We start from the raw sequence: 26,500 nt of genomic DNA, 5'->3' as shown, positions 1-26,500 counted from the left end.
GGTTGTGATCGACAATTCTTCTTATTGCCTTCGGAAATAACATAAGGGCTGATATATAAAGTGAGTTTACATTATTTCATAGATGCCACGACACCCGAGACTTACACTTTCTCGTGTTCTGTCGTAAGAAATGCTGTGACAATATATACCGATTTTTCATGGCGTTTTCCCGTTATCTTCTATCGTGTCAATTCGTATTGCTCTTGGAAATTAAACAAACTGTGGACCTGCAACCAGTGAGCTACCAGTGGATGATAGCCTTTGACCGGTGGCCAAAAAAACTACAAAAAGGAATAAATCTCTCCAAAATAAAGTGCCAGTTTTGAAGAACTGACTTTGTTGTATTCTGATCCAATTTGACATTTAAAGAGGCTCTATTAAAAGTTTGTAGATACACCTTGGCTATATACGGATGATGTGAAGACTGCAAAATCTGCAAGTAGGAAAGCCGAGCGCAAGTGGAGAAAAACTAAACTTGAAGTCTATCGCCAGATATGTGTCTCTGCCAGGAATGCTTCCAATAAGACAGTTAGACAAGCAAAACGCACATATATGAATGCTAAAATCGAGGAAAGTACATCTGATCACCAAGGCACTGTATAAACTTATGTTCTCCCTGATGGGTAGAAAGACTGATCCATCCTTGCCTTCTGGTGACGTAACCTTGGAAATAGCAGAACGATTTTCAACCTATTTCTGCGACAAGATCGAGGCGATTCGTCAGCAGTTTGATGACGTCACCGAGGACAACGATCCTGTCAAATTTCAGAATAATCGTTTATCTGTTTTTCAACCGTTCTCTGAAGCCGAAACTCTGAAGTTGATTAGAAGATCTAAACCAACTACTTGTCCCTTAGATCCCCTTCCTACGACGCTTATTATCGACAACATTGACATCCTCCTTCCAGTTGTGACATCATTGGTCAACCTCAGTTTAGCCAATGGAATCATGCCAAACTCTTTGAAAACTGCACTTGTCAAACCTCTCTTGAAAAAACCTGGCCTAGACTGTGATATATTAAAGAACTATCGTCCGGTTTCCAACCTTCCATACATTTCAAAACTCATTGAGAGAGCTGTGTGCCAACGTCTATCAGAACACCTGTCTTTGTATGATCTTCATGAGCCTTACCAATCTGCGTACCGACCAAATCACAGCACTGAGACGGCCCTGCTCTATGTCATGAATGAACTGCAATCTGGAATTGACAAAGGCAATGCAGCCCTCCTGGTTTTGCTAGATCTTAAGCGCAGCCTTTGACACCATCGACCACAGCAGTCTCCTGTCCCGTCTTCAAGTTGAGATCGGTATCGATGGAACTGCATTTGCTTGGTTCAAATCATTTCTGGAAAATAGGCATCAATCAATCCATCTCAACGGGGTATTTTCATCAGGGCTTAAGCTTAGATGGAAGTTCCACAAGGTTCAGTGCTTTCGGACCGGTGTTATTTACCCTCTACATTCGACAATTGGGTGAAATCATTGGAAACTATGATCTTCCGAAGCACTTCTATGCTGACGATTCCCAGATCATCAACATCTTCAGACCGGATCCTTCCTCAGCATCAGTAGCTCACACTAAGATCTGTCAGTGCTACTCAGACATTAAACATTGGATGACCGCAAATAAACTGAAAATGAATGACGAGAAAACAGAGGCACTCCTAACCGGACCTGTGAGTTGAACACGAAAAACACAGCTTGACAGCATCACAGTTGGAACAACGCCGATTCCTCTTGCCAGCTCAGCCAGGAACCTTGGAGTCACATTTGACTTCCAACTAACTATGGAGGCCCACGTCAGCAATATCTCCAGAACTTGCTTTTTCATCCTAAGGAACATCAGTTGTATCAGAAAACACCTTACCACCAGTGCTTCTGTAACCCTCATTATCTCTCTCGTCATCTCACGTCTTGATTACTGTAACTGCCTCTTGATTAACGCTCCCAAATCTCTGATCAACAGATTTCAGCATGTTCAAAACACAGCCGCAAGAATTACATCCCTTACCCCAAGACAGGCACACATCACTCCATTACTCAAATCTCTTCATTGGCTTCCTGTTCACTTCCGTATCAAGTTCAAGCTCCTGTCCCTGACCTTCCAATGTATCTCCGGATCAGCTCCAGTCTATCTCTGCAACCTTCTTCAGACATACCAGCCTGCTCAAACTCGCAGATCCGGACCAAGTCTCTCCTTGTTGTCCCAAATACAAACACTGTCCGCTACGGTCACAGATCATTTGCATATGCCGCAGCAACTGAGTGGAATAATCTGCCCCAAGAACTCAAAGACTCTCAAACGTTGTCATCCTTTAAATCCTTACTAAAAACTTTCCTCTTCTGCCAAGCTTTCCCTGACTCTTAATATCAAACCATGTTTGTGCATTTTGAGCATCCTTATGTTTGGAAATATGATCTGGGTACTGTAGGTGGGTCATTTTCTGTCACCAGCTTGAAAAGAAGATTGCAAACTGCTTCTTTTTCTTTTTTGGGTTTTCTTTTCTGTTTTTTTTTTTTCTGGGTTTTATTTTTTTCACCCGTCTGCCCCTCATCAGCACCAGTTTGGAGATGAGAAACAGAGAAAAAATGTGGATGGCCTTACAGAATGAAAAAAGTATACAGTCATAAGTAAAATGTCTTTGTGGAGACAGTCCTGAATTACCTAGTTTATGATTCCCTTGTACCTGATAAATACTCTTGACTCAACCATTACTCTCTTAATTCTGAGCAGGAATTTTGGGACCTGTGAAGATCGGATTAGAATTGATCTTCAGTAACCCATGCTTGACTAATGGGATTGGGTTGACAGGCTTGCTGGCTTTGTTGACACATGCCATCATGTCCCAGTTGCGTGAGATCGATGCTCATGCTGTTGATCACTGGATTGTCTGGTCCAGACTCTATTATTTACAGACCGGCACCATATAGCTGGAATATTGCTGAGTGCAGCGTAAAACTCACTCACTACTGAGCAGGGTTTTGATATCATGATGCTAAAGGTGAGGTGAGGTGAAATTGGGTTTTATGTCGTGCTTGAGAATATTTCACTCATATGACGACGTGCATGCGTGTATATGTCTATGTGCGGCTGCTTGTACTAGCCCAGACTTAAGCTGGTTTTATAGTGCTAGCCCACTGAGATACCATGCCACAGTGAAGCATGAATACCCCACTCAGACACATTATACTGACTCCGAGCCGACCAGTCCTTGTTGTATCCATTAATGCCGGGCGCCAGGTAGGGACCAACAAGTACCATATTTTAACGTCTTTTGGTATGACGCGGTTGGGGATCGAACCCGCGACCTTCCGCTCTCCGGGCGACGCTCTAACCACTACACCACGGAGGCGGTCCATGATGCTAAAATAGCTATCAAGTCAAACTACACTTGAGAGAGTAAACCTATGCTAATTATATGACAAATGAATGCTGCAGAAAGTTTACATTTATGATGAACATGATAGTAATGTCTTAACTGGCATCTATTTTAATGTAGTGTGTAGGTAGTTGTGTAAATTGTGACTGAGACTGTTTATGTCCAGGGCTGGAGGACTCTGCCCATGTGATTGACGAGAAGGAAGATGTGTACAGTGCTGTTCTGGGATTGGTGGATATTGTCAGGGGAACTAACTCCTTCTACAAGATCCAGGCTCTTGAAGGAGACAAAGGCTCAAGGTAATCACACCATCAGGTTTCAGTACTGGTGGTTTAACGAGTCAGCAATATGATACAGTAAGTTCAGTATCATGATAGGAATCATACCACATGCATTGTAACTGAGATAATAACCGTATCACATGCATAGTATTGTGATGGGAATCCTATTGCACATACAGTATTGTGATGGGAATCCTATCGCACATACAGTATTGTGGTGGGAATCCTATCCCACATACAGTATTGTGCTGGGAATCATATCGCACACATTGTAACTGAGATAATAACCGTATCACATGCATAGTATTGTGATGGGAATCCTATCCCACATACAGTATTGTGATGGGAATCATATCGCACACATTGTAACTGAGATAATAACCGTATCACATGCATAGTATCGCACCTATCGCACATACAGTATTGTGATGGGAATCCTATCGCACATACAGTATTGTGATGGGAATCCTATCGCACATACAGTATTGTGATGGGAATCCTATCGCACATACAGTATTGTGATGGGAATCCTATCGCACATACAGTATTGTGATGGGAATCATATCGCACACATTGTAACTGAGATAATAACCGTATCACATGCATAGTATTGTGATTGTAATCATATCGCACACATTGTAATGAGGATAGAAATCATCACATGCATAGTATCGGGATACCTATTGTATCATGACATATTTACCTAGTACTTGACCAGGTAGCAAACCATGTTAACAATTAAACTGATTGTTTTCTTGTGAGAGGACAACTTGAATCATGGATCATACTGACAGTGATTGGCTAACATGACTTCACTATTGACAAGTCAGGGCTCGATTTAGTGCTTTGTTACTTGCACTGGTGCAACCCAATATTACAAAATACAACCTAGCTATGAGTCTATCTTGCTCAAGGTGTAAGTGAATTGTTGAGAAATAAATCAACAATAAATCTAACATATGCATAAATATGCCAGCCCATGTTTCTTCTAAACTTTGAATAGCTATGGCAATGAAACATTGCTATTCATAAACACGTCTCGGCTATGACAGCTCTTGTAAACAGGGATCAGCTGTGTCTGAGTGTTGCTATGGTTTCATGGGTACTACATCACTGATTAAGGTTTATGTGCACCGAAACATTTGAACACACTACGTTGCAACTGTAATTTGGCTGGTGCAACTAGGTCTTTATCTTAGGTTGCACCTGGTGCAAGTAGGTTAACATCTCTTAAATCAAGCCCTGCAAGTCAACATGATATGGCTGACAGTAAATATGCATGAATTTTAGCTTGATCTAGATAGATCTACATTCAAAGTATTTTATGACAAAACTTTTTATTTTTCCTTATTCTGAATCATGCTAATTATGCTTGTCGCCTTCCTCTTGCAAATGATAGTGGAACACTTGAAATCCCTTGAAGTTTTTGTCAGTCTCTCCTTCTTCGCCCTTGAGGACGGTTGTGAGAGCACCTGGGTCCCTATACGGCACATATCCTTTTATACTTTCGGACCTTACATCAACATTATTGCTGTATATGGTTTTTAGGATTATATTCTACATTACGGTTGGAAATTTGATTTAAATTTTCCGTTGTTTGACATGTGTTTTCTTCATGTTTACATTTGATGAAAACTTGTATTCTTTGTGGGTACCAAGTGTCTGCGGCTGACCCTCATTAATTATGTCCTAATTGCACTGTTTCATGTTCTTTTAGCTCTCGCTGTAAGTCTTGTGTAAATTCTAATTTGGTTGAATTTAACAATTACCTTTTTTCCATCCATAGCCGTGCTAAGGACTGGGTACGTAGGTATTCACAAGTCATGTCTAAATCGAGTGATTGCGCTGATAACCGTGTGTATCCACTGCTGCAGATATTCATAATTCTAGTGAATTGCTGAAGGTTTCTCAGGAGCAGGTCGATGTACCAGGGGTGAACGCCGGAGGCCATAAGAGATCATCGTCTACTGAGCTGACCTCATCGAGATGAAGAAGGCCAAATCTTCATCTTTGCAGAAGAAGGCTACTACCATGAAGACTTTCAGCTCTACACAGAAGACGAGGTCTTTCTCAGCCGAGATTGTTCCTCCGGAAGAAGCAGATGTTTATGATGATCCACCCATCCTCATACCTGAAGTCACCATCATCAGTAAGAAGACGAAGCCTGCTTCTACAGTTACCTACTTCGGCATTGGTATCAGCGCAGACATTGACAGAAGACCTGCTATCAACGCAAACATCGAGTGCCAGAGATAGCAGCAGCGTCAACTCTTCACGAGTGCAGCAAGCCTTAGATGACGTCTCTTCAGTATCAGATGCATCATCCCTGCAGCAGTCTCTTCAGACAACGCAGAACTTCAACCCGGGACTGTTCATGCAACAGTTTACAGACCAGATGATGTCGATGATGGAACGTCGCTTCGCTCAGGAGAAGGCTGCTATGAAGACGGCTACAACGTCTACTAGCCTGCGTGAAGGCTCTACAGTCTCCCCACCACATCCGGATGAAGAAGGAAGCCTGCGCGAAGACTCACGGACACGACGAATCTTGCCCATCTGAAGTGAGGAGTTGGGACTCTGCTGCCAACGTAGATGCCCCAGAGAGTGCTGCTAAGAAGTCTCCACGCAGGAAGGAATCGAGGCGTTCTCCCCAACCCTACAGACGTCGCAGATATGAGTCATCATCTCCATCGGACTCTGACGCCCTTTAAGAGCCTGCGCGAAGGCACTCCTACAGAGGGGTAGCTATGTCCAGGAAACCGACTTCGCGAAGGCCTAGAGAATTATCTCAAACCTCCAGGAAGGATTCAAGATCGCATCGGGATCGATCGCCTGCGAGAAGCTCATCTTATAGATCATCCTATAGAGACTCAAGTTGTCGTGCATCCATAGAGCGAGAGATGTCTAAATCAGAGGATGAAGGTGAAGGCATATTCTCCGATATGAAGTTAACTCCTGGATTGCCAATGGCTTGGACTTATCATCACCTTCTAAGGACACAGATGAGGCATTTACCTACAAGATGTCCAACGATGATTTCAACACACTCACCTTTCCACCGATCGACCCGATCACACACCTTAAGTACCAGACAACCTCAGTGCAGCTTTTGATAAAGCCAGCAAGTCGCAGAGTCAGCACATCCCGACATTCAACGCCAGGAAATTCCCTCTACATAGGATGGAACCCTTCCTGAAGGCTCCAGAGGTTGATGATGACTACAAGATTATCACTGACTCCCGTCAAAGAACTTACAAGATTGAGGATAAGAAGTTAGCGCAGCTGGATACAACCACCAGACGTATTTTCTTCGGATGAGCCAGATCGAGGGCTATCAATGACACACTTATCTCGAAGTTCAAGAATTCCTCGTCAGAAGAAGACTGGATGATATACTCCGCTCTACTAATGCAGAAGAGAGACCATCAGTTTATGTCGGAGCACCTAGCATCCACATCAGCGGGCCTGACTCTCCTGAGAAGACAAGGGTTATTGTCAGCATGCACTTGGAGTGAACGCTTCACCAAGTCTTTATACAGAGCCCCATGGTCAGCATCTTACATCTTCAGAGGAGGAATTGAAGAAGTCGCCAGAGAAGTCTCTCATGACTCTAGGGAAGTTATGATGATTAAATCCATCGACACCTTGGCTAACGTGATTCGTCAGACGTCCCTGCGCTACTCAAACAAATCTAAGTTTGCAGGAGTCCAGTAGGACATACTCGTACATGAAGAAGGGTCGCATCTCCACTTGATGTGCGCATCAAGAGATGGAGTTGCAATAGATAACTAATGGAATATTAGTATATAAAAAATCCACACGAAAATGTCAGGAGAAGTTTCAGAAGAAATCTGACAAGTTGTGGTCCCCCAGACTCATCAGAGAGAAGTTGAAAGAATCTTCAACAGTGCCGTCATAAGTTCCCAGAAGGGGTAGTACAGGACATAAATCTACAACCAGTGAATCCAGAAAGTGGCTTGACCCACCACCGTTTCCGATGGATTCTGCCTGCATAATGAGCATGAGTCAGGATAAGGAAAAATATGTAATTTTCTGACTTAAATTAATATTTTATACTTATCCTGACTCATGAGGTTAGCCCTCCCAACCTCCCCTCTTATGGCAGTTTGGTTTTCCCTGTACATCCGGGTGTCGGGCTCACATACGGAGAGAAAGACAAATATGGCTGATCATGTGACCATTTGGGCGCCAAAGGGAGGAAAGGGACGCTACTCTTGGGTGAGTGATTTTATGTCCGCTTTTTTAGAAGGGAACTTCAAGGGATTTCAAATGTTCCACTATCATTTGCAAGAGGAAGGAGACAAGCATAATATTAGCATGAGTCAGGATAAGTATAAAATATCAATTTTACTCAGAAAATTACATATTTTGTTGCTAATTAAACTGTGCAGTGGTAAGTAAATTGTTTGAATGTTTCAGATGGTGGATATTCCGAGCATGGGGCCGTGTTGGGACAACAATAGGAGGGAACAAGCTGGAGAAATGTGGGTCACGAAATAAGGCTATTGAGAGTTTCAAAGCTTTGTACGCAGAGAAAACAAATAACAGCTTTGATGACCGCAAAAATTTCCAGAAATTCCCCAACAAATTTTATCCCTTGGATATTGACTATGGCCAGGTAAGTAATAGAATTTATATCATATTGTGACATTCTTATCTTTTTGCTGAAAGTTTGTTTTACCGGATATTGCTAGGATGAGTTTCGAAAATGGATTTTAATTTAGAATATATTCAGACATTAGATTATATCTTGAGATCACAGTTGTAGTGAGAAACCTTCATACAATATTCCTGTGAAGAAGTATTCAAGTAAGTTGTGTATGTAGAAGTGATTGACATCGGTTGTTTACAAAGAGTCAGTTTACAGTGTTGCAGATGCTTTTAGTTTAGATATTGAGGGATCATCTGACCGACTGTTTATCATTAGGTTGACAATTCTGATGTTTTTTGCTCCTCAAACAAGTAAAAATGGTTTCTGAACAATTTGTGAACAGTTTTTCTTTTTCCCTCCCCCTACTGTATTGTTAAAAACAACCCATATCCAATGCACACACAAACTATGTTTAAAAATAAAACATTTATTCTAAAGTGTTGACATTAACTGTGGCTCTGAAGTTTGTTCCAACAGTATTCAAATCTATTAACAATCTTCAACTTTAACATTTTATGTAAGGATAGCAAAAGACATAACTTCATACTTAATATCAAACACTGTTCTGTAATTGTGGAGTCATTCTTTATGGATTTATCAAGGAGGAAGATGCTGTGAAATCCATAGACAGAAGTTCCTCCAAGTCCAAATTGCCCAAAGAAGTTCAGGATCTCATCTGCCTCATCTTTGATGTGGAGAGCATGAAGAAGGCCATGATGGAATTCGAGGTAAGGTGCTCCATATCCTAGAATTGGTTATGGTTTCAAATCTTCTTGCAATGGCTTGTATAGCTCTTGAAAATGGATAATGTGCATAGCAAAGGCTTTGAAGTTTTGTGACCAATCCAAAACTGAAGTAAGTCCCCAGTTTGCATCATACCAAAATATGGTACTGGAGATAAGAGAAAATGCGACTGGTTGGTTTGGAGTCAGTATAATGTATCGTGTCCATGTTATCAGGAGACTGCTATAAAACCATCAAAAGTCAATACTAGTTCAGGCATCTCTTTCCACCACCCCTTCTCCTCGACCACCACAAACATCACAACATAAGTCACTTATGAAGATCCGGTTTAGAATTGGGTCTTCAGCAACCCATGCTTGTAGTAAGTGGCAACTGACGGGATCGGGTGGTCAGGCTTGCTGACTTGGTTGACACATGTCATCATATCCCAATTGTGTAGATTGATGCTGTCAATCACAGACTTGATTATTTACAGCCCGCCGCCATTTAGCTGGAATATTGCTGAGTGCGGCATTAAACAAAGAAACTATATGAGTACTATTATCCCCTCACCTCCGCTCTCAACATGATTCTAGTAAATGAACTGTTGTACATTGCTGTTACACTATTCGCTGTGAGTTATGTCCTGAAATGCTTCTTTTCAGATTGATTTGAAGAAAATGCCACTGGGAAAATTATCAAAACGACAGATTGAATCTGCATACAAAGTGCTATCAGAATTACAAAAGGTAATTGGTGTTTCCCCCTCATTCCAGGCAGCAACTTTATATTGGAGATGGTCCTGATGAACAAAAGAGAATTGTGGAAGTGGACTCAGAGTCCTGATTATTAATATGCATTGAATCCTTCATCAACAACACTGACAGTGTGGGTTTTACATGGCCTTATGAAGAGAGTCATCATAACTTACACTTTAACAGAAGAGTAAATATTTTCTGAATTTGAAAGTAATGACCAACATGATCGGACGTTTCTCCCCAAGTTTTGTTCCATATTTAAAACACATGTTGTTAATAAAGGCAAGAGAAGAAGCCAACCAGCTATCAATCGTGACCAGGGAACATACCTTCCTAGCGCTTGGGACTTATTAATTTAATTCAATCATCACTGCTGTCCTCATTGTCCTGGCCCTGTTGTCCTTGTATCTATTACTATTAGGCCTGGCTTCCATTGGTTTTCTTACCACCATTGTTACCTCATCAACTATGCCTGGATTAACAATCCCTGGGCCTAGATTTTCGAAGCTCTCTTAGAGCTAAGATAGTCGTAAGTTAATGTTAATGTATGGCACTTACGACTATCTTAGCGCTAAGAGAGCTTTGAAAATCTACACCCTGGAAAATCTACATCCATTTGTCCATCCACCAAGTTAGTGCTAATTATACCCCCCTGGCTTCTATTTGTTTTCTTATCCCTTGTTAAATTGCAACCTTTGTTACCTTAATGATGCCTGGATTAACAATCCTGGCTTCCACTTGTCCATCTACCAATTAACTACTGGTTTCCCTTGTTATCTCATAACTGTTGTTGTTTTAACATGTACATATATAGCTGTCTGTTCCTAATTGTTTCATTCACCTGATGAAGGAGTAAGAATATACTTCGAAACATTGTGTCCATCACAATAAAGAAGTTGACATCCATAAAATTCATGCCTTTATATGTATCACTTCTAAATGCCCCTCAAAGACTCTGTTTAGATTTCCTTTGCGTCAATTACCTGTGTTAGAAACTTGATTAATACACTGAGAAAAACACTGGACTGACAAGAATGATGCAGCTTGGCCATACTATTTGCTGTTAGACTTAGAATGAAGGTCTTGGTGGTTCGTACTGCTCCAATACATATGTTCTTGGCCCCATGACATCTATGTTAGCTGGTATTGATATTGAACTGTAGGCAGCACTACCCATTTTCTCTATGATGCTGTACTTACAATATTTTTCAGTTGACAGAGAAGAGTGGAACACCGACTCAGTTCCTGGATGCTTCCAACAGGTTTTACACCCTAATCCCACATGACTTTGGCATGAAGAAACCACCGCTTCTTGACACCGCAGCAGTCATCAAGGTATGTGCATAGTATACAGGAATAGCATCAGATAATGTGGACAAATATGGTATACTTATTTGGAGATAATTAGTACTTCCACACAAATAGTTTTGATTTGAATTGCAGGATATCCCAATTTACAGGTTTATTTGATAAGGATGACATGATGCTCATTGTATGAACCTGGTGTTTTAGACACGAAGAAAACTGTTGACAGTTACAGTGTTAACAAATAGCGTCTGACCCTCTGACAAATCCGGCAGATTCGGCAAAGGTCTGATAGAACTGTACAACCCGTCAGACCCAGTGTCTGACTGTATATTTCACGATGACTTTGACTGAAGTTGTTATATGTGACATGTGACATGTGACACTTGTTTGCTGTTTATAAATCTTATGTTTGTTAATAATTTCAATGCCAATTATAAGAAATGTTAAATCTGAAATGTGTGTTTAATTTTATTCTTTTGGTCCTGTGAATTTTCAATGGGTCTGACAGACATCTGAAGCTTACAGGACCCAATGTCCTGTTACTTTGAAACACCATTCGTGAACACTGCAGTTATTCAGATGAATTCTTGCAGAAACATAGATCTTTCTCTGACTGTTGACATTCATTCACGATTGTACTTTTGTTCCTTGTGCACGTTTTGGCTCTGAGTTCATGTAATTCAAATGGTGTTTGTATGTCCAAGACAGACATTGTAGGTCGTGCTTGATATATGATCACCTAACTAACTGGTTAAAGCATTCAATTAGCACACTGTAAGCCTGCTCTAGATGCCAAATACAGATGTGTGTTAGGCCCTTTTTTAGACATCCTCTGCAGTGATATCTCTTTAATATGGCTTAAACTGGTGTAGATCACCTCCGTGGTGTAGTGGTTAGAGCGTCCGCCAGGAGAGAGGAAGGTGGCGGGTGCGATCCCCGGTCGCGTCATACCAAAAGACGTTAAATATGGTACTTGTTGGTCTCTGTCTGGCGTTCGGCATTAATGGGTACAACAAGGACTGGTCGGCTCGGAGTCAGTATAATGTGTCTGAGTGGGGTATTCATGCTTAACTGCGTCATGGTATCTCAGTGGGCTAGCACTATAAAACCAGCTTAAGTCTGGGCTAGTACAAGCACACCACATACACATACACATACACATACACATACACACGCATGCACGTCATCATATGAGCAAAATATTCTCAAGTATGACGTAAAACCCAATTTCACCTCACCTTGAACTGGTGTATAACCTTGCCCTTTCTCTCACTTGATAGTGACCCAATAGACACTGCTCACAACAGGTAGGTAGAAGGTCATGGTGAAGACCATCTATCCAATTCTTAATCCATGTTGTATTTCATGTATATAACCCACATATATCTACGTTGTTCTGTAGACAAAGACGGAGATGTTGGACAACTTGTTGGAGATAGAGGTGGCCTACAGCATGCTGAAGGGAGGAGACGAGGGAGAAGACCCCATTGATGCACACTACAAGAAGCTCAAATGTGACATGAAGGTACAAGTCAGTTTCACAGTCCTATGTTGTATATTCAAGCACAAAAGTTCACTGCTTGGTAATTCAATGGCAACCTAAGATGGATCAGGTTGTTCCTCATTGACTTCCACAAAGATATCTTAACACTGAGGGGGCGGTGGAGTAGCCTAGTGGTTAAAGCGTTGGCTCGTCACGCCGCTCGGGTTGAATCCCCACATGAGTACTTTAGCCCACGTGATGTTGCTGGAAATTGCAATAGTAAAACCAAACTCAGTCAGTCAGTCTTAGCACTGAGAGGATCATAGCTCCTTACTTTAACTTAACAATAGTTGTAGTGCTACAAATGCTTTTTGAAATGGGACGAGGCATGTTGCTTAAAGTAGACATTGCTTAAATGCTTACAGCAGTATTTCACTTTGATGTAGGCATATGATAGTGTAACCCGAGAAGGCCCTGGTTAGAATATTGATCTTCAGTAACCCATGCTTGTCGTAAGAGGCGACTAACGGGATCGGTTGGTCATGCTCGCTGACTTGGTTAACACATGTCATCGGTTCCCAATTGAGCAGATCGATGCTCATGATGTTGATCACTGGATTGTCTGGTCCAGACTGAATTATTGACACACCGCCGCCATATAGCTGGAATATTGCTGAGTGCGGCATCAAAACTAAACTCACTCATATGATAGTGTAAGTGCTTTGTGGAACATGACACTTGAATTAAAATGTTGTGTTTCTTGTTTTACAGCCCTTGGATAAGAGCAATGAGATGTTCAAGAGATTGGCAGAATACACAGCCAACACCCATGCTGCCACACACAACCAGTATGACCTGGAGGTCCAAGACGTAGTAGTGACTGACCATTGATCCAACTCTGTGTAACCCGTGAAGAATTGATCTTCAGGCGACTAATCGGATCAGGTGGTCAGGCTCGCTGACTTGGTTGACCAACATGTCATTTTATCCCACTTGCGTAGATCGATGCTCATGCTGTTCATCACTGGATTGACTGGTCCAGACTTGATTATTTACAGACCGTTGCCATATAGCTAGTATTTTGCTGAGTGTAGCGTAAAACTAAACTCACTCACCCAACTCTGTGGGGTTTCCTGCCTTGTACCCACCAACCTATGCTCGTTGTAAGAGGCGACAGAATGGTGGCGGTTAGGCTGACTCTATATATTACAGAATGGGACTGGGTGATCATGCTTGGTGAAGCGATTTACTGTGTGCATTTGTTCACTGACAATGTAGATGATTACCCTAAAATCAATTTAAGTCAATCTTTTATCAAGCATAGGTTCTAACCCAAATCTTCAGAGGTTTTGGAAAGGGAAAGGGCGTTACCTTCATGATGGACAAATTGTTCAAGCTACAATTTACTACAGTTACTATAACCGACTATACATTCTCAATCTGGGTTGTGGATCAATAATCTGGTCCAAGAAATCTTTACGGTAGAATCAGATTTCTAACTTGATAATATGTGTAATCTGTGTCTATATTTTCAGATATTTGAAGTTGATCGTGAAGGAGAGTACAATCGTTACCGCCCATTTGAGGACCTGCACAATAAACAGCTGCTGTGGCACGGTTCCAGGACGACCAACTTTGCTGGCATTCTCTCACAGGGTCTCAGAATAGCTCCTCCAGAGGCTCCAGTGGTCAGTATAAAAGGGGATTCCCCATGTTAGCTATCATAAAGAAAAGCAGATAGATTGTGTGATCATGCCCCTGCAGTCAATTACAATTTTCCATGTATGGACTAGATATTTGACTGAAGTGATTAGGGATAGTTGTTTGTAGCATCAAACATTTATTTAAAGAATAGTTGTGGTAGTACTGTACACGATACAGAATATGATGTTAATGGTATACTTTCATGTATTTGATAAGAACAAATCAAACCTTTCACTGTTTAAAAAAACCCTTTTCTTGGGTTTTATGCATCTGTGATTTGGTGAAATACTTCATACCTACGTAAATTTGTATTTCCATTATTGTGATGAATATTCTTTTCATGACATGCCAAATCTTCAGTGTGTATTGTGGTAATTTAGACTGACTCTTTTTGGTTGTTTTGCAGACTGGTTACATGTTTGGGAAGGGTATCTACTTTGCTGATATGGTGTCCAAGTCCGCCAACTATTGTCGTACGTCAAAGAACGATCCCACGGGTATTCTGCTGCTGTGTGAGGTTGCTCTTGGCAACATGTGAGTAGCGTGGCAGTGCCATCTGTATTATTTTTATACAGTATTCTGGTTTATTTGTCATGGAGTTCGTGCTCATTTACTGACTATCGTCTAAAACTATGTGGAAGGATTAAGGTTATGACAAACATGCAAACCTGTCTGTAAATAGTTTGAGCCTCTGAAATGTATTCTGTTGCAGGCATGAACTGACTGGTGCAAGCTACATCGATAAGCTACCCAAGGGCAAGCACAGTACCAAAGGTAAAAAAAAATATGGTTGGAGTCCCAGATTTGTCTGAAACTGTTATACAGCTAAAATACTATGAAGCCATTTAATGTGTTAATCCACAAGAAATTGTACATGTTTACATGTTTATAAAGAGGACATTGTTGTTCATACCAGGAGACCGCCTCCGTGGTGTAGTGGTTAGAGCGTCCGCCCGGAGAGCGGAAGGTCGCAGGTTCGATCCCCTACCGCGTCATACCAAAAGACGTTAAAATATGGTACTTGTTGGTCCCTTCCTGGCGCTCGGCATTAATTGATACAACAAGGACTGGTCGGCTCGGAGTCGTATAATGTGTCTGAGTGGGTTATTCATGCTTCACTGCGGCGTGGTATCTCAGTGGGCTAGCACTATAAAACCAGCTTAAGTCTGGGCTAGTACAAGCAGCCGCACATACACATACACACGCATGTTGTCCCAGAAGAACAATTTATTCCAGCTGGTTAAAAATGTTAAAGACTTGTTAAGATCTGACTTCAAAGGTGACGTTATGAAAGAATGGAGATAATTCTGTGGATATACAACTTATTTATTTCAATGAGTGTCAATCTCTTGAAGGTCGCGCTTATTGTACCGCTTAAAAAAATATAGTCTTGGTACTCAGACACCACTGCATCATCAGAAAGTCAGGAAACCTCTTGTTTCCTTACCCATCTTAAAAGTAAAATTATATTGAAAAGATACTCTGCGGCTTGAACACAAAACCCTAGCAGTGATGTGCTGCAGTACTTTTAAAAAAACCCTAATGTTTGTAATATTCACCAGGCATCTAACCAGATATGTGATCAGATTTGCTGAATTGGTTGATGCCATCCTGTCACAATGGCATAGATCCTAGCTCATGATGTTAATCACTGGATGTTTCGGTCCTGACTTGATTAGTTGAAGACTGGCGTTTTACAGCTTGAATAATGCTTAGTGTGACAACAATCAGCAAACCAACAATATTATGTCAGATTCCTTGAACACTTCTGAAGGGAGTCTGTGATTGTAAACTTTGTTTATGTGTTATTTTAAAATATATATTTATATAATTCTATTATTTTGTTTAGGTATTGGCATGACAGCTCCTGATCCCAAGGGCTCCTACACAACTCCTAAAGGCGTGGAGATTCCCATGGGCAAGGGATGTAATGCAGACATCAAATATTCAAGTCTGCTCTACAATGAGTATCCTTTGTTAGTCCACAATAATTCAGTTGTTAAAGTTGTCATGTACTTGGGGCACTGGAGTGAAGGGGAATGCAGCATCATCGTTAAAGGTCAGGTAACAGTGCTCTATCCCTAATACAGTGAAACCTGTCTAAACCGGAACCCCACGGGACCGAAATAAAATGCCGGTTTAGGGACCGTTCATAATTTATGGCAAGGAGAAGTGATGATGATTTTTATGCAGAAGCATGTACAATGGGAATGACCCCCCGCTAAAATTTACATACAAAGTAAGTGCCCCCCTGCATATCATGTACAAAATTGCTGACACCCCCCAGTACATGTGTACAAAATTGCTGCTCCCCCACCTCCCCAGAACAAAATGGGTTACCCCCCTTAAAATCATCATCACCCTCCCTATCCATAAATTAAGAACAGTCCCTTAGACAGGGTGCCGGATTAGACAGTGATGATCATTTTCCAACATGGCTGCCATTTACACTCGTCAATCTCTTTATCTCATCGACCGCCTCCGTGGTGTAGTGGTTAGAGCGTCCGCCCGGAGAGTGGAAGGTCGCGGGTTCAATCCCCTACCGCGTCATACCAAATACGTTAAAATTTGGTATTTGTTGGTCCCTGTCTGGCGTTCGGGATTAATGGGTACAATAAGGACTGGTCGTCTCGGAATCAGTATAATGTGTCTGAGTGGGGTATTCATGCTTCACTGCGGCATTGTATCTCAGTGGGCTAGCACTATAAAACCAGCTTAAGTCTGGGCTAGTACAAGCAGCCGCACATACACATACACATGCATGCACGTCGTCATATGAGCGAAATATTCTCAAGCACGACGTAAAACCCAATTTCACCTCACCTCACCTCACCTCACCTTTATCTCATCATGACACACAAAGTGACTGACGAGTCAATAAAACCAATGCCTATTTATATACTCTCTGACACATATCACTCACTTGAAAACAGTTAATGCAAAATTTTATGCCCGTTTTGACAGTGTGCCGTATTAGACAGGTGCCAGTGTTGGCAGGTTTCTCTGTATATGTCTAGAAACTACAGATTGCTATGAGAGATCAGGATGATTATCTGTTTGCTGTCAGTACCACAGCAACGTTGGTGAGTTTCATCAAAGTGTGTGACTTCATTCTTTCTTCACACATCATACTGACACACTGTCATATGACTGAAATATGGTCCAAAGCAGCATTAAATCCACAATCTATCTTGCGTGATAACATTTTAAGTTTGAACAGCTTTATATATTTGTTTAATTTGTTTCAATAGAACGTACCAGACCCGATAATCGATGCAGGGTAGAATTCAATATAAAACAGTAAGTTGGCAGCTGCATTCTATGTTCTCCTTAACCATGCCTCAGATTCATTGTGTATGACATAGCCCAGGTTAACATCAAGTACCTGCTGAAGTTGAAGTTCAACTACAAGTGGTGAAACACTTGTGACACCTGCCATTTGTATGGTGTCACAATGTGTTTTGGGATCACTATGCATATACGTAGCTTGAACACATTCACCTGGACACCCATGATGAGAAACTGAGAATTGACAATGTGGTTTTTGCACCTCCTGTGTTCCTTACCTGTCTGCGATTAGCTGATTGTGTTCTTGCTTGAGAGCTGTCTGATTATGTCTGTGCACAAGTATGAATGTTGGTTTGTCCAAACAGTTCCATGCTTAAAATGACTGACTGAATTAGACAAAACCAAGATGCCTGGAAGCAGCGTCAGTTCTGTTTAATACAGCTTCAGTATTGTTTAATGCTGCTTCTATGACAAAGGATTTCTTTGTGTTTTTAACATCGAACTTGTTTGTTTTGTAGTTATTTTTCATGTATTGTTTTACTCAAAAACAGATGTTTTCTTGACAAGAGAATGTATCTGATGTTGTGATAAACCACCGAACAGAATAAAGCACTTGCATGTATTTGACATACTCTTGACAAAGCAATGCATGTCATGCTGCTATTTAGTGCAAGGGGCACGAGAGGCACAGTTGCTGAACAAAGTGGCATCTCTTGTGCATGCCAAATCACTGGGCTGAATTCCCATTTGTTTTTCAATCTGTCAGCATGTAGGTTTCACTGATGTGGCAATGTCTGTAGTGATTATCACTTTCCTCCTGCAAAAAACTCACCTTTTTGATGGGGCGGTGGGGTAGCCTAGTGGTTAAAGCGTTCGCGTGTCACGCCGAAGACCTGGGTTCGATTACCCACATGGGTACAATGTGTGAACCCCATTTCTGGTGTTTCCCCGCCGTGATATTGCTGGAATGTTGCTAAAAGCGGCGTAAAACCGAACTCCCTCACATTCCGTGATACAACAGAAGTACTTAAAGCTGCTCGTTCCCATGTTTGGTACAAAGTAGTTGTTGTTGACTTAAAATTATGATTTAACCTTGCCAGATTGATTTCTTGTTAAGCCTGTTTGATGACCAAAATGTCTGAATGGATATTTTCTGCCAACAGAGAACGATTTGTCATATAAACAGGCATACACAAATCTTGGCAAATATGATTCATGTCAAGCCTCTGAAAATGTTGAAATCACGCTGTGACATTTGTCTTGTCTCAAGCAATTGGAGCTGTGGGGTAGCCTAGTAGTTAAAGAGTTCCCTTGTCATTTCTGGTGTTCCCCACCGTGATATTGCTGGAATATTGCTTAAAGCGGCATAAAACTAAACTCACTCACTCACTCAAGCAGTCATGTTGTGTGATTGTCTTTATGTAATTTTGCAGTGTACACAAAACTGTTTTAGTTTGGTGAAAGGTGTAAACACACTTGCTGTAGATGTATTGTGAACCATTTTGTTAATATGAATCATACTAGTCTGCATTGGTGGTCCTCTTGTCTCAGTTGCTGCTTTTCTCTGTGCAGAGTTGTCCCGTGAGCATGTCAGAAATATGTGATTGTGGGTTTGAATCCTAGCTTTCCCTAGTAATGTTTCTCGGTTTTCCTGCACCAAACTCATGTTCATAGGTTTCTCTGTAGTAATAAGCAAGACCTGTATCCATTCCTACTTGAAACTTAGTGACTTTTTAGTTAAAAACACAAGTATGTTTTGATGATGATGTTGGCTGGCTGTGAAAACTCAGGGATGCCAGCCAAGATGTGTTTTATGCACCCAGACAGAACCCTTATTGTTATAGTTAAGTGAAATATTTTGTGCCTCGAGTTCATGATTTGCAATATGATGAAGTATGTGTTAATTGCTGTATCTACAGGAGTTAAAGTTTAATAGTGTAAGCCACTGTGGCTCACAGTATCATTTTCTTAATCATTGTTTCAGATTCAATTATTTACAGACCTCAGTCGTGTAGCTGGGATAATGCTGAATGAGGCCTAAAAAACAAACATACACCACTGACATGATGACACGTTCTATACCTATATCACATGGCATGAATATGTTTGTGATATATTTGTGTGGCAGTCCAGATCTGTCTTGTGATGGCAAATGTTATGTTGATTGATCCCTGTACATGACAGCCTAATTGTTCTTGCACAAGGAAGCAATTGGCCAACTTGATGACTTGTCTCTGTTCATGCACAAGGAAGCAATTGGTCAACCTGATGACTTGTCTCTGTTCTTGTACAAGGAAGCAATTGTCCAACCTGATGACTTGTCTTGGTTCATGCACAAGGAAGCAATTGTCCAACCTGATGACTTGTCTTGGTTCTTGCTCAAGGAAGCAGTTGGCCAATCTGATGACTTGTCTTGGTTCTTGCTCAAGGAAGCAATTGGCCAATCTGATGACTTGTCTTGGTTCTAGCTCAAGGAAGCAATTGGCCAACCTGATAACTTGTCTTGGTTCTTGTACAAGGAAGCAATTGGCCGACCTGATAACTTGTCTTGGTTCTATCTCAAGGAAGCAATTGGCCAATCTGATGACTTGTCTTGGTTCTTGTACAAGGAAGCAATTGGCCAACCTGATAACTTGTCTTGGTTCTTGTACAAGGAAGCAATTGGCCAATCTGATGACTTGTCTTGGTTGATGCACAAGGAAGCAATTGGCCAACCTGATGACTTGTCTTGGTTGATGCACAAGGAAGCAATTGGCCAACCTGATGACTTGTCTCTGTTCTTGGACAAGGAAGCAATTGGCCAACCCGATGACTTGTCTCTGTTCTTGGACAAGGAAGCAATTGGCCAACCGATGACTTGTCTTGGTTCTTGTACAAGGAAGCAATTGGCCAATCTGATGACTTGTCTTGGTTCTTGCTCAAGGAAGCAATTGGCCAATCTGATGACTTGTCTTGGTTCATGTAAGTAACTGGACGATCGGATGTCTGGATCAGGAGTGTATGACATTGTCATACTTCAGTGTCTTGTTAGTAATGAACAAGTTTTACTCTTGACTGATTTCTTTGTTTGATGAATAATGCTTAGATTAAGGAACTAAGATTGTCATTTAACGAATCAACATGTTTATTTGTCATTGACAAATATTGATACCTTAGTCTTGAGGCATTTTCCTTCTATGCCATGTTTGAACAAATAAATATGTGAAAAACTGGGAATGTGTTTTACTTTCAACTATTGTATGAATACTCACTACAAGGTAAGTGCATCGGCATGGAGTGCAGGATTGATGAATCGACCCATTTGCGTCATAATAAAAGATGTTTAAACGCGCACTTATTACCTTGCATGGCACTCTTCATTTAGCACATGAAGGGAGGATGTGCACAGTGTCCCAATTGTGTGTTGTTTAACGCCGCACCCAGCAAAGTGATCTTTAAATAATCAAGCCTGAACCAGACGATCCAGTGATCAATATCATGAGCATTGATCCACGCAGTTGAGTATGTCGTGTGTCAGCCAAGTCAGCAAGCCAGACATCTGATCCCGTTTGTCGACTTTTACGACAAGCAAGAGTTAACCAATCATGAATCTGGGTATCGCATTGTAAGTTGACCAGGGGCAGAGGGGTAGCACAGTGGTTAAAGCGTGCAATCATCTCAGGCTGTGATATTGGTGGAATATTGCTAAAAACTGCGTTAAACTAAAACACGCTCAGTAGATAGCATCCTGCAACTGACGTACAAGCTTGTCACTACATCAGTGAAATAGTATTGTACGCGAGGTTAAACCCGATTTCACCCCGCTGACACATGGCTTAAGGCTTTGATCGAACTTCGAGATCAAGGGGGACAACTCTCTGGGCTTAAGATTATCCGTATGGTTGTAAGAGGAAAGGGTGGTCAGGCTCGGTGCCTTGTTGACCCGACGTCGTGCTCTCAGCATCGATCACTAAACCATTATAACTTACAGGGCGTTGTCATGTACAGGGTATTTCTTAGTGCAGAGTTCTATTCAAACAAAATCTCTGATGTAATACTTAAACCGTGAACAAATAAACTGCAGGTACATCGTTTTTAGAGTGAGAGTGAGTGAGTTTAGTTTTACGCCGCACTCAGCAATTTTCCAGCTATATGGCGGCGGTCTGTAAATAATCGAGTCTGGACCAGACAATCCATTGATCAACAGCATGAGCATCGATCTGCGCAATTGGGAACCGATGACATGTGTCAACCAAGTCAGCGAGCCTGACCACCCGATCCCGTTAGTCGCCTCTTACGACAAGCATAGTCGCCTTTTGTGTGGGAAGCATGGGTTGCTGAAGACCTATTCTACCCCGGATCTTCACGGGTCCATCGTTTTTAGAAAAAGAAGCTTGAACAGTCAACTTACTTTATTGTAGCTGTCTGGTTGTGCAATGGTTGGTACAATCCCGGACCCTTTTAGTCTGTCACCTCTACACTCGTGGTAAGTTCCTTTTACAAATGTTTAAAGCATCGATGAACACTCATTTCCTCCATAAAAAAGCTCTAAGGCCTGCTTAACTATCTGTTTTCCTTCTTTAGCCGCAATGCAGTGCATGGTGTTTGAATTACGACGAACGTTTAAGGGAAAATGTGTATGTGAATGAAATTTTGATCCGAGTGAATGAGGTTTCATCCTCAGTGCACCACAACATCACCAAAACAGCTGAATGCATATTTTAGCCGTATGAGAGACGGAGCCGGATCTGAGCGTGATCAGTTTACGGGGCTACCATGTGTACATATTCAACAACGACCTTCTCTTATAATTTGTGCATATTGTTAGTGTGGTAAGTGGACAGCCGCCAATTTTAGGTTCAAGATTACATGTTAATGGCACATGTGAGCTACAAGGACTCAAGGGAGATAATTCAGTAAGGCTTCACAGCGAGGCCTCAGTTCGCAGCCCTGTTGGCGAAAATGGTCTGTATTGTAAACACGTACCGACCGTCACTCACAGACACCAGTAACAAACAGTAGATGCTCAATTACTTGGGGAAATCATTCTCTTGTATGGCAGGAGGAAATTGTAATGTAATTATCTCGCCGCCTCAATGATGTTCCACGGTAACTCCGTTGTTCTTCCGACCGGACTATCACGTTGCTCTTTCATCAACGATCGTATGACTTGGTCTTTTTCAGACTAAATGCCTCGAGCTACAACTTATTTTTTCCTTGGAAGGCAATCTATCATCAGAATCACATCAAAGATATAAAATTGATGGTTTGCCCTACTGTAAAATGTAGGTGACGTTGCAGTATGGATAGGATCGATCCGGGCCGGTCAAACAACTTGCTGTGCCCCTACCTAGCATCGCATTAGTGAGATGAAACAAGGACTGGCCGGCTGGGGGTGCACTGTGTGAGGGACAGCAGTGTCAACCTGGAACTATAAAACCGGCATTAATAATAATGCACCGCCATAATAGGCGGTAGGGTAACCCAGTGTTTAAAGCGTTTGCCCGTCTCACCGAAGGTCTGGGTTCTATTCCCTATATCCGTTCAACGTATGAAGCCCTTTTCTGTTGTCCCCCGCCGTGATCTTGCTGGAATATTATCAAAAAGCGGCGTAAAACCCAAATTACTAGCTCTTCTTTACCACACCGAATCTCACTCGAACGTTCTTTTGTGGCAGTGTTATTCAGTGTGTTATACTGTTCCAAGTGTAATACACTGTACCTGTTTACATTCAGTAGGGTTCAATGATATGCTCTGTATTTAGATTTGTGCTCTGGATGGTACTGCAGAGTACTACAACCTCAAAGGACCTCAGTTGGAGAATCTGGTGTGGTGCTAATGAACAAAGCTTAGTAACTGAGAATCGAACCCACAACCAGTTGGCACAGACATTTCCACACAGCCAATAATGGCGCTTCAATCAACCAGGCCACACATTCCCCTAAATGCTTAAGAACAGAATGAAATCTGTCTGAAGTTTTGTCACAAAAAGCCTGGACAGAATTGGGGTTAAAATATTGCCCAAAGCCCCCGAGTGAACCTTCCAAATTATATTGTGTAATGCTTTCCATCCAGGGGCGGTGGGGTAACCTAGTGGTTAAAGCGTTGGCTCGTCACGCCGAGGACCCGAGTTCGAATCCCCACATGGGTACAATGTGTGAAGCCAATTTCTGGTGTACCCCGCCGTGATGTTGCTGGAATATTGCTAAAAGCGGCGTAAAACCAAAACTCACTCAGTCAGTCCACCATCCACCTTCGTAGATAAACAACTCTGATCACACACTTTCCTGGAGGATAATTCATTGTTAGAGCCCGATAGAGACTGAGTGAGTCTCCGGTAATACCCAAAACAATTATTCATAATACCCTAACAGTAATATCATAAACCTGGGTCAACTGAGTCGATGTGTAGAGTTGCTTCCCTTGGGAACACCAGAATGCTATTATCCTTGGTTCGAATGCAGGTTCCTCCCGATTAGGTTTCTAGGTTTGCTAGCTCCATAACCATGCTCACGTGTTTCACCAAAGTGGATCACTTGGGACTTTTCTTCCACATGAAGCCATGGTATAACAGGAACACTGTTTGTAACGTTTGTCATTACCAGTCGCCGACTGTGAAGATCCGGGTTAGAATTGATCTTCAGAAACCCATACTTGTCATAACAGGCGACTAACGGGATCGGGTGGTCAGGCTCGCTGACTTGGTTGACACATGTCATCGTATCCCAATTGTGTAGATGGATGCTCATGCTGTTGATCACTGGATTGTTGTGTCCAGACTCGATTATTTACACACCGCCGCCATATAGCTGGAATATTGCTGAGTGTGGCGTAAAACTAAACTCACTCACTCACTCATTACCATTCGCACTCGTTTGGAACTGAGTCAAGGCGCTCTGGAAAGCTATGAAATTGAGTCCTTCACCAACAGTATTAATCAATAATGATTACATAATTCTGTTCCTAAATCATAGAAGAACTATAATATTTGCGAAACGTTTTACAAAATTAATGATTGTCAGTGGAACTGCGAGTCTAGAACTGAAGACCCTGAGATGGGTTTGGAGTATCATGTTTCTAGTGATTAAACTGCCATTCCTGATAAAACAGGACGAAGTAAAAGATTAATCGTCAATATGAAATCGATACATATTGTGTTTGGAGAAGTAAGGAGAATGATGCTGATTGTACCTCAGCAGATGTAATACATTCTGCCGTCTCAGCTGAAGATGGGGATGCGTCAAGGAAGTTCTGAAGTTCAGAGTCGTGACTTTCGAAAAGCAAAGATCGAAACTATTGTTCATGGGAACTTTGATGATCAAATGTTTAGCCCTTTGTGAGTGAATTGATGGAGCAATATGTCAGCAATATTCAGACTGGAACTCGTATCCTGTTGACAATGACGTATGAGTCAGACAAGCCAGTGGTTGAAGGTATGATCACCATCCAATGCCTACCGGGGACGATCACACACTGACACACAACTGAGTCAGTTAATTGTGTTGAACGCTGTGAGTGAGTGAGTTTGGTTTTACGCCGCTTTTAGCAATATTCCAACAATATCAGGGCGGGGGACACCAAAATGGGCTTTGTGACATTGTGCCCATGTGGGGAATCGAACCCGGGTCTTCGGCCTGACGAGCGAACACTATACCACTAGACTGCCCCACCGCCCCATTGAACACTATGTGTACAGTATTCACGTTATATGAGGGCGTGTCATTTTAGTGAAACTCACGGGCACGAGTATGGTCCTGACAAACCTAGACACATGATCGGGGCGAACAAAGAATCGAACCCAGTACCACAGGCGCATGTCCACCCCGACGTCAAAGAGCCTACCTGTCCAACCCATACCCCATTATGTACAGTTCGTCCTCCTTCAGATGGCTGAGACGTTAAATAATTCACTTCAGTAACTATCACTCTACATGCAAGATGTAGTTATATCAGGTATAGCCCAGCTTATCAACATTTGAACATGGCCCTAACGCAATAAAGGGAGACAAATCTACGAATGCTTACATTGACAATCGTACTAACGGAGAACTCGAGCCCGGACTTTTGGTCATGTGACCGAAGTCTCGCATGTCGCGAGATTTCGAATTGCTCTAGTGATGGCTGCCGTTAGACATGCCATCACGCCATTGCAACTGTCGGAAGATTAAATCCACACTTCAGTTCCAGTCCATTGTTAATTGTGATTGGTATTGATCACTGTTTTATTACGACCATAACGTTTTGAATCATACACAGCCCCACGGTTGCCAGAGACCATGTACCGAAATTAGTATATGGTTGCCTAGAAACCAGGTGAAAGATTCTGTGTCCATACCTCCAACTGTACTGGATTAACTTCCTGTGCATGGCGTGAAACATTCCTTCATAAATTCATCAGCACGATGTTTGAAAAGAGCATGGGAATTAAACACGGGACTAAGATTCAACTAAACTGAGCTTTAATTTCCTCGACGAAGTCGTTATATTTTCTATTATGGCCTCCAACAGTGCAAACTACTCTCTTCCGACAAACCAGTGGGACTTCAATGGGCTTGCGTCCATATTAAACAGTTTTTATACAAATCTATCCTTGATGTTGTGATTGTTTCAAACAAAATTAAACAATGCGAATGTTTAGAAAATGCAATAGTCAGTTTGTTATACCCAGGCAACTTCATAGCAGCTACACTGACACTGTGTTTAGTTTTGTTGACGACACTAGGAGGACTCATTATATATTCAGAGCAGAATGTTGGAATATTGTCGAGGCTTGAGTAGTCAGATCTGCCACAAATAAATATATGAAAATACATAATAAGACTGAATGGCTTTGTTAGATAATGAGCAAGGTGTAGTTCTTTAACACTTAAGATCCCCGACGTAAGCTTGTTTGTTTGTTGTTGTTCAAGCCGCACTCAGCGAT

The 26,500-nt window shown here is 41.8% G+C and overlaps 1 protein-coding gene across 1 annotated transcript in view; it reads left to right on the top strand.

Moving 5' to 3' along the window:
• LOC124261513 (poly [ADP-ribose] polymerase 1-like) overlaps positions 1-20,809 on the top strand; it is a 46,669-nt gene extending 25,860 nt beyond the window's left edge. Inside the window, exons 16-27 of the mRNA XM_046695830.1 lie at positions 3,548-3,680; positions 8,103-8,301; positions 8,937-9,062; positions 9,723-9,806; positions 11,028-11,150; positions 12,526-12,648; positions 13,378-13,476; positions 14,142-14,294; positions 14,717-14,844; positions 15,023-15,084; positions 16,160-16,277; positions 17,656-20,809. Coding sequence (XP_046551786.1) covers positions 3,548-3,680; positions 8,103-8,301; positions 8,937-9,062; positions 9,723-9,806; positions 11,028-11,150; positions 12,526-12,648; positions 13,378-13,476; positions 14,142-14,294; positions 14,717-14,844; positions 15,023-15,084; positions 16,160-16,277; positions 17,656-17,728 — 1,421 coding nt within the window. The 3' untranslated portion in view covers positions 17,729-20,809. The remainder of the gene's footprint in view (positions 1-3,547; positions 3,681-8,102; positions 8,302-8,936; positions 9,063-9,722; positions 9,807-11,027; positions 11,151-12,525; positions 12,649-13,377; positions 13,477-14,141; positions 14,295-14,716; positions 14,845-15,022; positions 15,085-16,159; positions 16,278-17,655) is intronic.
• The last annotated feature ends 5,691 nt before the right edge of the window (positions 20,810-26,500 follow it).

This window comes from Haliotis rubra, unplaced genomic scaffold, assembly GCF_003918875.1.
Source record: "Haliotis rubra isolate DU_JTF1 unplaced genomic scaffold, ASM391887v1 Scf80, whole genome shotgun sequence".
In the NCBI taxonomy this organism is placed as follows: domain Eukaryota; kingdom Metazoa; phylum Mollusca; class Gastropoda; order Lepetellida; family Haliotidae; genus Haliotis; species Haliotis rubra.
The sequence above is the reverse complement of the archived record's forward strand: the minus strand, read 5'-3'. Positions and strand labels throughout refer to the sequence as shown.